Here is a 15355-nt window from a genome sequence, read left to right on the forward strand (position 1 = left end):
CAGATTTGTTATCATATTGAAACCACTGTAGCTTTCAAGATCAAGCACATCAGGTTGCTTAGAATCGTGGCATGAGAAAGTATGAATGATGTGGCCATCTCTGCAGGAGAATTTTTTATATGAATTGCCTTTTTTCACTAATGGGGAAACTCCTATAAAGGAGAATAAAAAGATGACTTTGGTGGGAGATTGCATTTAATCATTTTCAGAGTAACACCACTGTGACAGAAATCAATAGTGTCCTTCCCTAGCAGATGCATTAAAAAATATTCCGGTTCAGCACTAATTGCCCTGTAACTCCATTTCTACCTAAGGTACTATTTTGTTTCCTTTCTTTTTTGATATGCTATGAAAGGTGCTGATTTTCAGCCTGTTTGGTAAATCTTCCTCTTTTGTAAATCATTTCCTTTTGAATAAAATCAATTAAAGTTATGGCAAAGTGCATCAAATTCCATGTTTATCATCCATGCCAGACAACCGAATTTAACTTTCTCAAGGGCCTGATCAGGCAAAACTTTCAGTGAACTTGATCACTGATTGTTCTGATAGATTAATGTTGCCACTGGACAAATCCTACTCAAATTTAGGATCATAAGAAAGTGTGGCTGGAAGGGACCCCGTGAAGTTATCTAGTCCAGCTCAAATTGCTCCTACTGAAAGCTCACAGCTATTTGTGTGAACTGAGGAAGCATCTTGCCTGTTAACAATGGTATCACTTAGATCCCTCGCCAGTGGGCACGTCTACGTGTTCATTAATGCACCATAGTTACTGTGCATTCAGTTTAGTACTTCCTTAAGTACTAAACTAAAAGCAGTAACGGGATGTGCAGTAACTACGTTTACTGCGCAGTAGCACTAGCGTAGTTTTTTTGTGACGGTTACTGTGCAGTAGCTTAATAACGCTGCATGGTGGCTTATTGGCACAGGTTTTGACCAGCATGCTACTGCACAATGCTATTAGGCTACTACTACGCAGTAAGCATCTTGTGTGCACGTGCCCAGTGTCTGCAAACCCCTCTCCCCCTCAAAAAAAACCTCAAAATGCAATAAAGGCAGTAGGAGAATATTGCTGAGTTTTGCCGACATCAATCTCCTTGTACAAGCCCAGAACTCAACTCATTTTTTTCTTACCTTTAACTGTCTATATTATAACTTTCAGCAACCCCTGATGATGAAAAGAGATACCGCTTTACACTTTTCGTTGAGCAGCTTGGGCTTGTTTTCCCTTTCTTATGGCTTTCTGGGCAGGACTGGTAAGGGATGCTTCAACACTTACAATCAGTTGTCAGGTAATAACGCTAGATTCTGTCCAAGTGTGAGCACTTTCTTGTTTGGTAGTGGAGAGTCTTTTCTTTGGGAGTGGTTTGAGTCCAAACAGTTGGCAAGCAGCAGCTCGATACTTCTTAGACATAATATTGTACAGAATGGGGTTGATGGCAGCACTAAGGTAGAAGAGGACAAAGGACACCAAGTTGCAATACTGGCTAATTACAGCTATCTCCAAGGATCCAGCCTCAAAAGATTTGGAAAACAAGTATCGGTCCACATGAAAAGGCAACCAGCAGAGTATGAAAGCAAACACCACCACCGCTAAAAGAGAAACAGGGAAAGAAATGCTTTTAGATAAGAATATTAAAAACATGCATCATTTAAAATTAACCATACTTTTATGTCCTTGATACTAGTGAAGCTCTTAAGAGTGTGATATTTCACACAGCAAAAATCAATTTGTTCAACTTATTTTGGATTTTAAAGATTAGCTTTTAACATTAATACACCGATAATGATATTAGTATATAATCAGAATAATCACTACAGCAGGCATTGCATATAAATGTCCTGTTTATATGTCCTTATTGGATTTAGTACGTAATTGTTCTAAATAATATATCCTTGTTTTTTTCCAGAAGAGAGGATTTCAGGGTTGCAACGGTGGGGAAAAAACTGATACAAAGACTAATTTAACACAAGCAGTATTTAACTAAAATACACCATTCCATGCACCATCATTTATCTGACTTTGGCTCTGCTCTTGTTCCTTAACTGGTAAAGATTTAAAGCTTTAAAGCTGCTCTTTTAAATTCCTAGCAATGGATTTTGAATTCTAAGTTCTGATCACTCAAGGGCTCGGGGCAGTCTGCATCTTATCACGCTGATCCCTTTTCACTTCCACTGCAATCCAACCCTACAGCAGATTGCTAACATTTAAAGTTGCCTCTGTTAAAGGATGCTGTAGCCACAGTCTTCACCGTCTAATAGCTAGTGAAGAAAGCGACTTGAAATAATATTGATGTTTGTAGCAGTGCTTTAGGGCTGAGGTAAGCAAGTATTTTAGGGTTAGAAATCAGTATATTAAACTTTTAGAACTATAACTCTCGAAATAGTGAGCACCAATTCATAATTCAGAAAAATCTAGATCTGGTAATAGATCTTTGGCTAAGCAATGCGTTGCTTCCCAGGTCATGCTAACAGACTGCAGTACTTTATTGATCATATCATGTAATTGAAGGAGCATAAAAGATCTCACTGTTTTGATTACTCTCGCTGCTGTTGCATAGTAATGATAACATGTATGAATACATAATCAGTTAAGTTGAAATTGAAAAACTGAGATATTCAGGACCTGTCATGGCCCTGTCCTATAGTCCACTGCTCCAACTCAGTTGCAATTAGCAAAGTGAGCAGAGGCTGTTGCAGGATCAGGCTGCTAGAATAATAAGAGAAACTATAGTTTTCCACTAAAGAATCTAATGAAAGTGTTTTGGGGTTTCCAAATAGTGTCAGAAAGTGTTGCTGCTTCTAGCCTGGTGATTTAATCCTGCAAATGCTACTTTGCATTAACTACACTACGCTGAGCACTTCACTTGCAAGACCGAATTCTTTCCAGTGGAAGACCTGTGTCTACTGACACGCTGCCGTTTGGATTTCCTCACTGAAGCAACAGCTGTCCTTTGTACTCGTATTCAGAATTTGTACCTTGAAACATGAATGCTTAATGCTTTGTGCCCTGCAAGCGATGAGCAGGAATTTTGCACTTGGCTTGCAAGGTGATAGGATCTGGGACCCTAAGAGATGGAGCATATTCTCCAATAAGGAGCAGCTGATGTTGCTAAAATGGCAAAAGCAATTTAGTTGGCAAAGGATGAATTTAGCAGTATTGGTCAAATTGGTCAGAAGAAACCCAGTCCACGCGTTCATGGGCTTCAGTCCACCGGCACACTGCAGCTGTGTCGGATTAGCAGGGGGGAGGGACAGGGCAGAAACGCTTCTCACCCGGGCATTTTTTGGCACCTCTAACTTAACTACGCACTTGGCTCCAGAATCTCCTGTGCAACAGGATCCCTTCCCCCCTGTGCAACAGGATCATTTCTTTTCCCCCCTGTGCAATAGGGTCACTTCCCCTCTCCCCATTCTCGGTGCCTGTCCTCTGGGTGGCACAGTGGGGACCAGCAGTGTGACGGCGCTGCTGTGCTGCCCTGCCTCCCTCCTGCCCCCGAGGCCTTCCCATGTCCCCGGGGGGTGTCCAGCAGGGACAGCCCCTCCCTGGGGAGCGCGGCTGCAGTCGGGGCTGAAACCCCGGCGTCTCCCTGAGCACCCCCGCAGTCCTACCTAACATCTTGACAGTCTGCCTGTTGTTCTTGTCCCTGACCGAGGCGCTGGGCCCCATGTTCTTCCTCTTCCTCCTCCACAGCTTCCTCCCGATGAGGCTGTAGAGCACGGTCAGGCAGAAGACGGGCAGGAAGAAGAAGACGCTGGACGTCCACACCATGACGGTGAGCAGGCCGGACTGGATGGCGTACTCGGTGGCGCGGCACTCCTCGGTGCTGGCGGGGCTGGTGCCGTTGTCGTGCTCGACCCCCACCAGGACGAAGATGGGCCCGGCGCTGGCGAAGGACACGGCCCAGAGGCCGAGGATGACCAGCTTGACCTTGCCCTTGGTGATGGCCACCTTGGCGCGCAGCGGGAAGCAGATGGCCAGGTAGCGCTCCACGCTGAGCGCCGTGATGTTGAGGATGGTGGAGTAGGTGCAGCTCTCGCTCACGAACTGGAAGAGCTTGCACAGCAGGTCGCCCAGGGTCCAGGGCCGCGCCTGCCAGAGGCGCAGGAGGTCGAGGGGCATGCACAGGAAGATGAGCAGGTCGGAGAAGGCCATGCTGGACAGGTAGAGGTTGGTGGTGGTGCGCATGGCCCGGCAGCGCGACACCACCAGCATGGTCAGGACGTTGCCGCCGATGCCCACCACGAAGAGCAGCACGCAGGTGACCGTGATGCCGGTCAGCACCGGCGCGGAGAAGGGGTACTCGGCCCACGGGTCCGCCCCGTCCGGCATGGCCCCCGCCCGCCCGCCGCTCGCGTTGTGCATCCCGCCGCTCACGTCCCCATGCCCGCGCCGCGCCGCGCCGGGCAGGTGCGGGAGAGCGAGCGGGAGGAGGGAGCCGCCCGCCCCGCCCCGCCCCGCCCCCGGCCGGCGAGGGGGCCGGGCCGCGCCGCGCCGCGCCGCACCGAGCGAGGGGCTGCCGCGCGCGGTGACCTCCCCCCGCGTCCCCGCCCCTGCTCCCTTCCCGCTTCTGGCCCGCCCGCGCCGCAGCCTCGTCCCGGGCAGGGCCGGGGTCCCGCGACCGGCCGCGCGCGCGGGCGCCATCGTTACCTGACGCGAGCGCACCTGCGCGGGCCCGGGGCGCAACCGCCTCGCGGGGCGTCGGCAAGAAAAGCAGCCGGGCGGTTTTGAAAGGTACCCAGAGTAGGTGCTGGGGGGCGTCCATCGCTGGTGGGGGGTCCCAGGCGCCGACCCCGCTGCGAACGGGACGTGCGTTTCTGCTGGCACCTCTGGTCTCAGGGCTGGCACTTCCAGGGGTGCGCGGCCCACCTCAGGGGGTCTGTTCCTGTGCCTCGCCCATGGGGGAGACTCGGAGGGGAAAGAAGTTTTTCCTGATGTCCAGTCTAAAAGGGTCTTGCAGCAGTTAGTGACCGTTAGACCTTGTCTGCCCGTGGGGTGCCCTGGTGAAGAAGATGTGCCGCACAGCCTTTACACACTTACAGCATCAGTTTGCTCATAATAATACAGTGCCTACGAGAGATGTGCGGGCCTGATTCCAGAGGGACAGAAATGGCCTCCTTAAAACCGCGCTAGTTCATTACAATGTGACGTCCTGCATCAGTCCGACTTACTTTCTGGAACAGTTTTAAAGAACGGCACCTCTGGGCAGGGCTTCCAGCCAGCCCCAGGCATCTTTCCCCACAGAGCTGTGCCCGGGCTAGGCCACGGTGTGTGACGGCCGTGCTGCCTGCCACCTTCCCCGTCTCCCGCCTAGTCTTTTATTTCCCAGTGGCGGGGGGTGGGGGGCACTGGACTCTGTTCAGCAACTGCTGCCTGCCTCCTTCGTTTGGGAGCTGAAATGAGCTTGGTTATGGAGCATGGCTTATTGCTTGTAAAGCCTTTGGGGGTCTCTAGGGACAGGAGGCACACCAGGGCACCTGGAGGTAAAGTATTGGGCACCTCTGAATTTCTTCCCCAGGCAGTGGTGGCTGAGATTGGAGCGTCCTGCTTTGCCTTTGTGCTGCCCTTCTGCCTTGGCAGGAGCAGAGTGTCATGATGAGGCCATGCGTCATTGCACGCACAGTAATGACCCTCATATACATGATTTGCACGTGTTAAAGCGCTGGCGGTGTTCCTGTCACAGTCCTCTGCCCTTCTCGGATGCGGTATCTAGCTAGCATCTCCCAACTGTGGTGCTCCCACATGGAAATTAAAGACATGTATTCTGGGCCTGCCCAACCCTAGTTAATGCAGAGAGTAATGCAGCAGGGTGGTGAGGTTAGACCTCCAACTCAGAAGTAGCTAGAGGAAGCGTGCCCAAAATGAATCACTTCCAGGGATTCAGTGTCCTCTCCTCTCTTCCGTAAGAGAAATGCCTCAGGCCCTTTCTCTTGGTGCCTGGACCCCACTCCGGGCTAAACTCCAAGAGGTGCCAAGGGGCTCTTCATTGCCTTTGCGAAGGGGCTGTGAAGCTCCTTGCATGCCCGGCCCCTCTGGTCCCATCCTAATGCCAGCCATCATCTGGCTCTGAGCTGAAAGTTTACATTTTTTCCCAGAAGGCTTTCCATATACCTATATGATGCCCAAACTTGCAAGCATGGAGGTACTTCTTTGGGAGGGAATAACCGAGTACATAGGGCTTTGGAGTTTTTCCATATTTCCTTTTTTTAACTTAGTTGCTTTCCAGTGCACCAATGCAGATTTTTCCTTTGCAATATCCCAGAGGTATTGCTCCTTTTCTGCCTTCTAAACTTCCCACTCCTCACCTCATTATTCTGAGGAGTCACTGTTTTCCCCAATCCACTCCCAAATCAAGTTTTCAACCAGCAGACCACTATTTGTAAAAACAATATTACAGAGTAATGACAGCGAGAGCACCACATCCCTTGGGAGCCCATTCCAGATTTTGGCCACTAACTGTGAAGTTCTTCCTAATGTCCCGTCTAAATCTGCTCTCTGCTAGCTTATGGCCATTATTTATTGTGACCCCCAGGGGCGCCTTGGTGAGCAGAGCCTCACCAATTCCCTTCTGCGCCCCCATGATGAATTTATAGGCAGCCACAAGGCCGCTTCTCAACCTTCTCTTGCGGAGGCTGAAGAGGTCCAGGTGCCCTAGTCTCTCCTCGCAGGGCTTGGCCTGCAGGCCCTTAACCATATGAATGGCCCTCCTCTGGACCCTCTCCAGGTTATCCACATCCCTCTTGAAGTGTGGTGCCCAAAACACAGTACTGCAACTGCAGCCTGACCAGTGCCGATAGAGGGGAAGTATCACCTCCTTGGTTCTGTTTGTCATGCAACTGCTGATGCACGATAAAGTGCAGTTAGCTTTGCTGATGACTTCGTCACACTGACGACTCAGCTTCATCTTGGAGTCCACTAGGACTCTGAGATCCCTTTCCACTTCCTTGCTGCCGAGCAGGTCATTTCCTAGGCAGTAGGTGTGCTGGACGTTTTTCCTCCCTAGGTGCAGCACTTTGCATTTCTCCTTGTTAAATCACCTTCTGTTGTTTTCTGCCCATTTGTCCAACCTGCCCAGGTCTGCCTGCAGTTGTTCCCAGCTCTCCGGTGTGTGCACTTCTCCCCACAGTTTTGTATCATCCACAAACTTGGATAGAGTACACTTCACTCCCTCGTCCAAGTCACTGATGAAGACATTGAAGAGTATCGGTCCAAGGACCGAGCCCTGCGGCACCCCACTGCCCACGTCCTTCCAGGTCGATACTGACCCGTCCACCACCACTCTCTGGGTACGACCCTCTAGTCAATTTGCCACCCACCGGACTGTGTAATTGTCCAAGTCACAGCCTCTTAACTTGTTCACCAGTATGGGGTGGGATACTGTATCGAAGGCCTTCCTGAAGTCTAAGTAAATGATGTCAACCCCTACTCCTGCATCCAGGTGCTTTATAACCTGGTCATAAAAAGAAACTAGGTTAGTCAGGCAGCTACGAACCCGTGCTGGTTTCCCCTCAGCATAATTTTTCCTGCTGGACTCCCATATATGATCCTTAATAATCTTTTCGAAGACTTTGCCAAGGATGGAGGTGAGGCTGACTGGCCTGTAGTTGCCTGGATCCTCCTTCCTCCCCTTCTTGAAAACAGGGACCACACTGGCCCTTTTCCAGTCCTCCAAGACCTGGCCCGTGTGCCACGAGTGCTCAAATATTCTTGCCAGTGGCTGTACAATGACATCAGCCAGTGCCTTCAGTACCCTCGAAGGGAGCTCATGCAGGCCTGCCGACTTAAATACATCCAGTCCTTCCAAGTGACTCTGCATCATCTCAGGGTCAACGCTTGGTAGTCTGGTGCCCTGCTGTTGTCTCTCTATGATCCCATTGTGAGACTTCTTTTGCCCTTCATTTAGGAAGACTGAGGCAAAGAACTCATTGAGGAGTTTGGCCTTGTCCCCCCCTGTCCGTCACCAATTTCTTTTGCCCGTTCAGTAGTGGTCCCATACCGCCCTGGGCCTTCTTTTTACTCCCTATATAGCTGAAAAATGATTTTTTGTTATCCTCCTCAAAAGATATCCTCCCCAAAAAATCCTTGCCTTATTCCAGATGAGACAGGGTATATCTACACATGCATTGGATTTGGACTCAGTTTACTCTGGTGTAAACTTCTGCAGATTAAATGCTCCCAGCCAGGTGTCTCCACATGCAGCAACGAGGGAGAAGATTTGCTGCTCTTAGCACCAAACTTCCTGCAGCCCTACAACGGGCCCCTGCCACCACCCGGGGGAGCACCAGGCTACAGCTGCAGCTGCCAGCAGCCAGCAGTGGGCAGCCATCTTCAAAAGGCAGCACCACTTGCTGGTCTCTGGCCAGTCACTTCGCTATCCAGGAGCACTGTGCCCAATGCAGGGACAGCACATGACAGCACTCCTTGCCCGCTCTGCCTCCCCATGCTGTGGCTGCTCCAGCCCGTGCCCCGGCAGTGACCAGCACCTGGGCTCCTGCTGTTACCCAAGCTGGCACTGCTGGCCTGCTGCACTGCTTGCCACCTGGCCCATGGCCATCTGGGCCTGCCTGACTCCCATATATGCAGCACTGCCTGCCTGGCTGCAGCACGCCATCCCAGGGCTGCTGCTCTACAGAGCTTCTGCTAGCAGGGATGCTGATGAGCAGCTTCCAGATGCCGCATATGGATGCTGAGGCTGTTGTCGTCCTCCTGGACCTCCAGCCCTGCCACATCTGGGCCCACCATGCCACGTAGGACTGGTGATGGCACATCATTCAGCACATCTGGGAAGATGAGCAGTGGCTAGAGGTCTTCAGGATGACCCAGGCCACCTTCCAGGACCTCATGTAGCAGCTCTGGCCCCACCTGGAGTGGCAGGGCACCAGTATGCAGCTGCCTCTCCACATGGACATCCACCTGGCCCTTGCCCTGCTTAAGCTGGTGACACACACCAGTAGTTGCAATACATTGGCCACTGCCAGGGAAGCTGTCCTGCAGGTCGGGGGGGCGGGGCCTGTGAGCATGAGGCCCTGCTCCCTGGCCAAGGCCCAAGGAGAGCCATGCACCGACCAGTGGGGTCAGGGCACCAGGCGCTGGCCAACCACCTCCTTCAGCACTCCACAATCTAGCCCCCCTGCACTGCCACTGATGGACCACCCCTACCCACCCCCAGCACCTTGCTCCCTACACACACATCTCACAAGATCAAGTTTTTATTTCCCTCGTATCATCCAGAGCCCCTCCGCCACCCACCCCACCCACCAACAATAAGAACCTTCTTCCCCCTGAAAACTATTCAGTGTCCTTTGTGGGCTATCCTGGGGTGGGAGGCTGTGGGGTGGGGGTGCCTAGGGGGCAGAGCCTGGGGGCAGGTGGCCAGTACCCTGGCCTCTAGCTGTTCCTCTGTGGGTACAGATACCATGGTGAGTGCAGCAGGTGGGGGGCTCACCCAGAGGTGATGGCAGCTGTTGGTGCAAGCTAATGCCCCTCTGGTAGCCAGTGGCCAGGGCTATCAGAGCCATTGTGCAGTCCTCGCCCTACTGTAGGCAGCTCCAGCTCCACACCCCTTGGGCCCAGGCAAGGGGTGCTGTACGGCCTTGGACCCAGGGTGGGGTCTGGAGCCAAGGGCTCCTGGCTGTTGGAAGTGGCTCAGGACCTCCTCCCAGGTCCCACTGGGGGCCTGCTACAGGGCAGTGGGCAGGGGACATGCAGGGCTCGGGTCAGGGCTCAGGTAGTGGGCAGCATGAACACGACCGCCAGGGCCAGAACAGTGCCCAGCACCTGGTGATCATCATCTGTGGCCTACACTTCATGGGCCAGGATGGCATTCTGCACTTCCAGCAGTTCCAGCCACTTGTGCTCCAGGGCCAGGAGCTACGCTCAGAACTCCCAGTCCCAGATGTCATAGGCAACATCCTCTGCCCACCAGAGTTCTCTGTCTGGTCCTCCAGTGCTGCCACCAGCCACTGCAGGAGGATGGTACAGTCCTGTGTCTGCTTCTGGCAGAGCCAGAGCATCTGCAGGGCCCCGGCTGTGGGTGGTGGTGATCCTGAGGCTACATCCTGGCTGCCAAAGGCAGACTGTCCCCCGCATGCAGCTGCAGGTCTTGCAAAGCCATAAGACAGAAGCTGTTTGTGACAGTTTACAACATTTCTCTGATAAGATGCTTTGTACAAGGGGCTGTGCATTGCCCAGCCTCAGACTGAGGGTTGGCTATGCACAGGTGCCTTACCGGGGACCATGGTAAGACAGCCAGGCCGGCCTGAGCCTAGGTGGCCACTGGGCCAAGCCCACATCCCTGCTCGCTCCCCTGGAGCCGTCAGGCTGCGGGGTACTCCCCTACCCCCTTTCCAGGCCAAGGCAAGCCAGGCTCCTGGCAGCACCTGCTGCTACAGCTTCAGACCCCCCCACCCCAGCCCAGTTGCTGTTCTGTGCTGCTGCCCAGCCCATGGCACCTGGGCTTGGAGGGCATGGGGCTCCTGAACAGCTGGGAAGAGGAGCTGCCCATGCCCCTGCCCTCCTTACAAGGGACCTGTCTGGGGAGGCACCACAGGGCCAGCCCTCTGGTGCACCAGAACTATGCCCCAAGCATGTCTGTGCTGTGCTTGTCACAGGCGGTGCACAAGGAGCTGTTTGCACAGACCGAGGGGTGCCCAACCTGCTATACTCTGCTGCTGCTGATAGCCATGGTGCCCTGGGCACACTTGGTACAGGACCCTGAGCTATGATGGTGTGGGGGAAGCCTGGGCTGCCTCACAATCTCCGCTGCCAGCTGGAGGACTACCTGTGGTTTTAGAGAGCACAGCTGCAGCCTGAGTCCCAGGGCACAAGGGTGATATCTAGTTGCTGCATAGAGGGCATGGACTTATGGGCACTGCTAGGTTGACACTTCTGTTAGATCACAGAGACCCACTGTGCCCACAAGGCCTTGACCTTTATGCAGCACTGCTATGTTGACCGGTTGTGCCCGTGCTCCTGCATCTGGCCTGACAGCAGCTCATAGATGTGGGTGTTGAAGTACTGGCCCTGTTCGAACTGACACTGCACCTTTGCCTTGCCCCACAACACCATGAGGTCGCCAGTCTCTTCTTTGGGCCATTTGGCACCCTGGGTGGAGGGCACAGGTGTGGACATGGGCCTGGGTGAGGAAGATGCCATCCAAGATCCTACACTGACTCTCTGGGCTTCCACACAGCTGTCCCAGTGCTGCCAGGCCTGGGCAGCTGCCTTCAAGCTCTCTGGTGGTATGGCCCAGGGCTCAAAATGCCTGCAGGCTTTTAAAGCCTGAGGCAGCCCAGCCTTGGGGCAGGAGAGCCTTCCAGCCCAGAGCCCTGGGGCCAGCAAAAGGCTGGCTCCCTAGTGGCAGGGCAGACCTGGGAGCAAACTTGCTCCCAGATTGCATTTACACATTTGTTGCTGTGCAGTAACTAGTCCCATGTAAATTGCTTGCTGCATTTGCAAGTAGCAAATTTACGCACAATTAAGGGTTTTTACTGTTCAGTAAAGCATATGCATATGTAGATGCATGTGCTTACTGTGCAGTAAACTAGGCTATTGCGCATTTAGATGTCTCGTGTAGATGTGCTCACAGAGTACCAGAGTCCTCACCTTCTGCAGCCATTCAAGATTCCAGTGCTCTTCTTATACTAACAGTGAGTAGAGATACTGGCCTCCTAGACACATTTCAGCTTGAATAATTATATTTTTCTCCCACAATTCTTTTTGCAGTTTAAGCAGGAGTTAGTACTCTTTCCCCTGGGTTTTGAACTATTGTGTAACACATCTGTACACTATTCAACAGCTGATATTTCACCTCAGAAGTGGCTGCAAATCAACAGTGGTTGAATAGAAGAAAAAGCTTAGTGTGCATCTGTCTCTCCATTCATCCATCTTTCTGTATAGTCATTGTACAAGGTAATGATGGAAAAGGCTTATTAGGTCATCCACTCGATGTTCTGCCAATTCAGGATTGCTTCCAGCTGTCCGTGTTACAGTTTTGTGTCCATTCTAATTTAAACCATGGACAGTAAACTCTGGTTAATTCATCTGTGAGATAATTTGATACTGTGGTTCAATTCATTGGCGACACATAGGGGGTGCATGTGCACCCCCTGAGATCGGCCGTGCACCCCTTGCAAGCGCCAGCCATGAAACTGGAAATGCTACCGGAAGTGTTGGCTCAGCGATGGGCTGCTGCACCCTGCCCCCACCCTGGTCAGTAATCTGGTGCCCCCCCCAGACTCGGGAGGCACCAGTCGCCCATGGTTCAATTCACCACTTGTCTGATTCCTAGTCAGGATTACCAGGATTATCAACTCATGATCATAGACAATGTGTGATTATTTGCATTCCCCAATATGGTGTGATTTAACCAGAATTTACTGGTGGCACTATATTAGACCAAATGCTGCTAATGACCCCATGTAGATTTCAGAGACGTTAGGCCTAGAAGGGACCTCAAAGATCATCAAGTCCAGGGGCATGAAGTCAGCTGGGGTCAAAGGATCCCAGCAAGATAAGCATCCAAGCATTTCTTGAATGAGTCCAGAGTAGGTGCCTGCACCACTTCTGAAGGGAGTCTATTCCAGGTCTTGGGGGCTCGGACTGTAAAGAAATTTTTTCTTATGTCCAGCCTAAAACAGTCTTGTAGGAGTTTATGACCATTGGTCCTTGTATTTTCTTGGGGCACTCTGGTGAACAGGTGTTTCCCCAGATCCTGATGTACACCCCTTATGTACTTATAAGCAGCCACTAGGTCCCCTCTGAGCCTGCGCTTTTCCAGACTGAAGAGTCCCATGGCTCTCAGCCTCTCTTCATAAGCCCTACATTCTCTTGCCCTCTGATCATGCGCATGGCTCTTCTCTGGACTCTCAAGCTTTTCGACATCCTTCTTGAATTGCGGAGCCCAGAATTGGATGCAGTACTCCAGCTGTGGCCTCACCAAGGCTGAGTACAGTGGGAGGATGACATCCTGAGATTTACTTGAGAAACATCTATAGGTGCAAGCCAGAGTTTTGTTTGCTTTAGCAGCTGTGATATCACATTGGTAGCTCATGTTTATCTTGTGGTCAGTCATGACCCCCAAGCCTCTTTCAGCAATGGTGCTAGCAAGTGTAGTACTGCCGAGCCTATAAGTATATTGTGGGTTATTTTCCCCCAAGGTGGAGTACCTTGCATTTATTGGTATTGAACGTCATCAGGTTTGTGTCTGTTCACTTACTAAGTTTATCCAAGTCAGCTGGGATCACTAGCCTGTCCTCAGGTGTGGATGCTGTGCCCCAAAGTTTAGTGTCATTGGTGAACTTAGCCAGTGCACTTCTGACACCAATATCCACATTGTTGATAAAGATGTTAAAGAGAACCGGTCCAAGGACAAAGCCTTGGGGGACATCACTGGTCACGGAGCGCCATAATGATTCGCTGCCATCAACCACTACTCTCTGGGTCCGACCTCGGAGCCAATTCCCCAGCCATTGGACTGTGGTGTAGCCAAAGCCGCAGTTGGCCAATTTTTCCATGAGGAGGTCATGGGACATCAGATCAAAGGCTTTTTTTAAGTCCAGATATATGACGTCAATCTCTTCTCCCTTGTCCAGGTGATACGTCAACTGCTCATAGACAGAGATGAGAGTGGTCAGGCAAGACCTACCCACGACAAACCTGTGCTGGCTGTCCCTCAGGATGCTGCCCTCAGCCAGTTTATCCAAAAGGGTCTCCATGGTATTTTTCTCAAGAACCTTACCGGGGTTGAGGTCAAGTTCATTGGCCTGTAATTCCTAGGATCTACTTTCAGCTCTTTATTGAAGTTGGGCACCGCATTGGCCTTCTTCCAGTCTTCAGGTACTTCACCTGGGGCCACAAGTTTTTGAATATTTTTTGCCAGTGGTTGGGCTATGACACCTGCCAGCTCCTTGAGTACCCGAGGGTGTAATCTGTCAGGACCAGCTGACTTGAGGGCATCCAGCCTCTCAAGGTGATCCTTTACTAGATCAACACCGATGCTGGGTATAAATATGCCCTCACCCTGGCCATCCCACATCTTGCTAGGCAGGGCAGTCCCATTGCACTGATAAAAGACCAACACGAAGTACCCATTAACCAGATTGGCCTTTTCCTGGGTGTCGGCTGCCAGTTGTCCCGTTCGGTTCAGGAGGGGTCCAATGTTACCCTTGCTTTTTTTCTGACTCCCTACAGTAGTTGGGTTGCCTAGATTCAAAAACATTCTGTCCAATTCTTTGACAAGTTCTCACACCACATTTACATTATATATCATTGATATTTGGCAGGGAGAAGACCCTCCAGCTACTAAAGAGCCCTTTCTTAGTCCCATGGCATTTTGTACAGATTTTGCTGAGCTATCAACTGCCAAAACCCGCCATTTTTCATCTCTCACTTTCATTCCACAGGAACATTTTGACAGCTTGCCAAAATATGAATTGACCCCCTGAATGTTCTGAAGCCAGGCTTGTGCTGCTCCCTACATCTAAGTATCATCATCAGGCCCTATACAGGAATATGTAGGAGGTACTGGAGCAAGTGTGTATGGATTATACTAAGCTCCCCGCTTTCTGTAAGCTCCCGAGCAGTAGTGTATGCCTTCTTCCAGATGTACCAAAGCATTTCAAACCGTTTTACCAAGATGGTTCCAGGTGCAGAGTATTTAACAGGCAATTGAGAAGGAGAAAAGAGGTGCACAGTGTTTCTTTTTTGGTCATGGTATTTGTATCTCAGTTTATTTACGTAATCACTATCATGCCCTTCCTATTGTTTGTTTATCAGTAGGAGACTGTGGACCAAATTCAAGCATCCTATAAACATGTCACCCTAATTAACTTCAGCTTACAATACATTCATATGTATTAGCGCACGCGCGCACACACACATTTTTTTCATATTAGGTAGTGGCAGAAAACTTTGCTATTGAGTTTGCTGGGAGTTGATTTACACTCCCAATGTCATTTCCAGGCCTCTAGCTGTAGCAGGCAGGGAGAATGTTCTGGCAGCATTTAACTCTTCGGAGATCACTGCAATCTATCACTGTTAAAAACCACTTGGTTTTTTTTTCTCTCTTCTACTCATTTACTGGGTGTCTTAATTGCAACCGATATCCCAGCATTAAATGAAATGCAACAATGTTCATTTATGTACAATGCCCCTTCCCTTCATGCAACTCTCAAAATACCAGTGCTGCTCTTGCACATCAGTGGGTCGGAAGCAAGCACTACAGTTAAGGTTGCAGGAGAGTTTCTATTTATAGTGAGTTGAATTTTTTCTCCCTGTTCTGTTGCTTCTATCCTCTTTTCAGCCCATCACGTTCTAATTCCTGCTTTTTACATCCCAGTTTGTTGACATGGAAATAGT

General features: G+C 51.0%; 1 protein-coding gene and 1 long non-coding RNA gene across 2 annotated transcripts in view; one reads left to right on the plus strand and one right to left on the minus strand.

The window, feature by feature from the left end:
• Nucleotides 1–1016: 1016 nt before the first annotated feature.
• On the minus strand, nucleotides 1017–4363 carry GHSR (growth hormone secretagogue receptor). Its single transcript, XM_090051856.1, has 2 exons — nucleotides 3610–4363; nucleotides 1017–1590 (listed from the first exon to the last, which is right to left on the minus strand). The coding sequence occupies exons 1-2, from the start codon at nucleotides 4361–4363 to the stop codon at nucleotides 1286–1288; spliced, it is 1059 nt and encodes a 352-aa protein (XP_089907982.1). The 3' UTR covers nucleotides 1017–1285.
• A 186-nt stretch (nucleotides 4364–4549) lies between these two features.
• The window catches only part of LOC149863108 (uncharacterized), a 31172-nt gene continuing 20366 nt past the window's right edge, over nucleotides 4550–15355 (plus strand). The window contains exon 1 of the long non-coding RNA XR_016442858.1: nucleotides 4550–4732. This is a non-coding gene — a long non-coding RNA (uncharacterized LOC149863108). The remainder of the gene's footprint in view (nucleotides 4733–15355) is intronic.

This window comes from Crocodylus siamensis, chromosome 6 (assembly GCF_052110815.1).
Source record: "Crocodylus siamensis isolate JL-2025a chromosome 6, ASM5211081v1, whole genome shotgun sequence".
Classification (NCBI taxonomy): domain Eukaryota; kingdom Metazoa; phylum Chordata; order Crocodylia; family Crocodylidae; genus Crocodylus; species Crocodylus siamensis.

Bases quoted from the DNA above. Each gene is read 5' to 3' on its own strand.
- GHSR (XM_090051856.1), bottom strand. From the start codon at position 4,363: ATGCACAACGCGAGCGGCGGGCGGGCGGGGGCCATGCCGGACGGGGCG. The intron at 1,591-3,609 runs GTAGGACTGCGG...TTTCTCTTTTAG, and splicing joins GCAGACTGTCAAGATGTTAG to CGGTGGTGGTGTTTGCTTTC.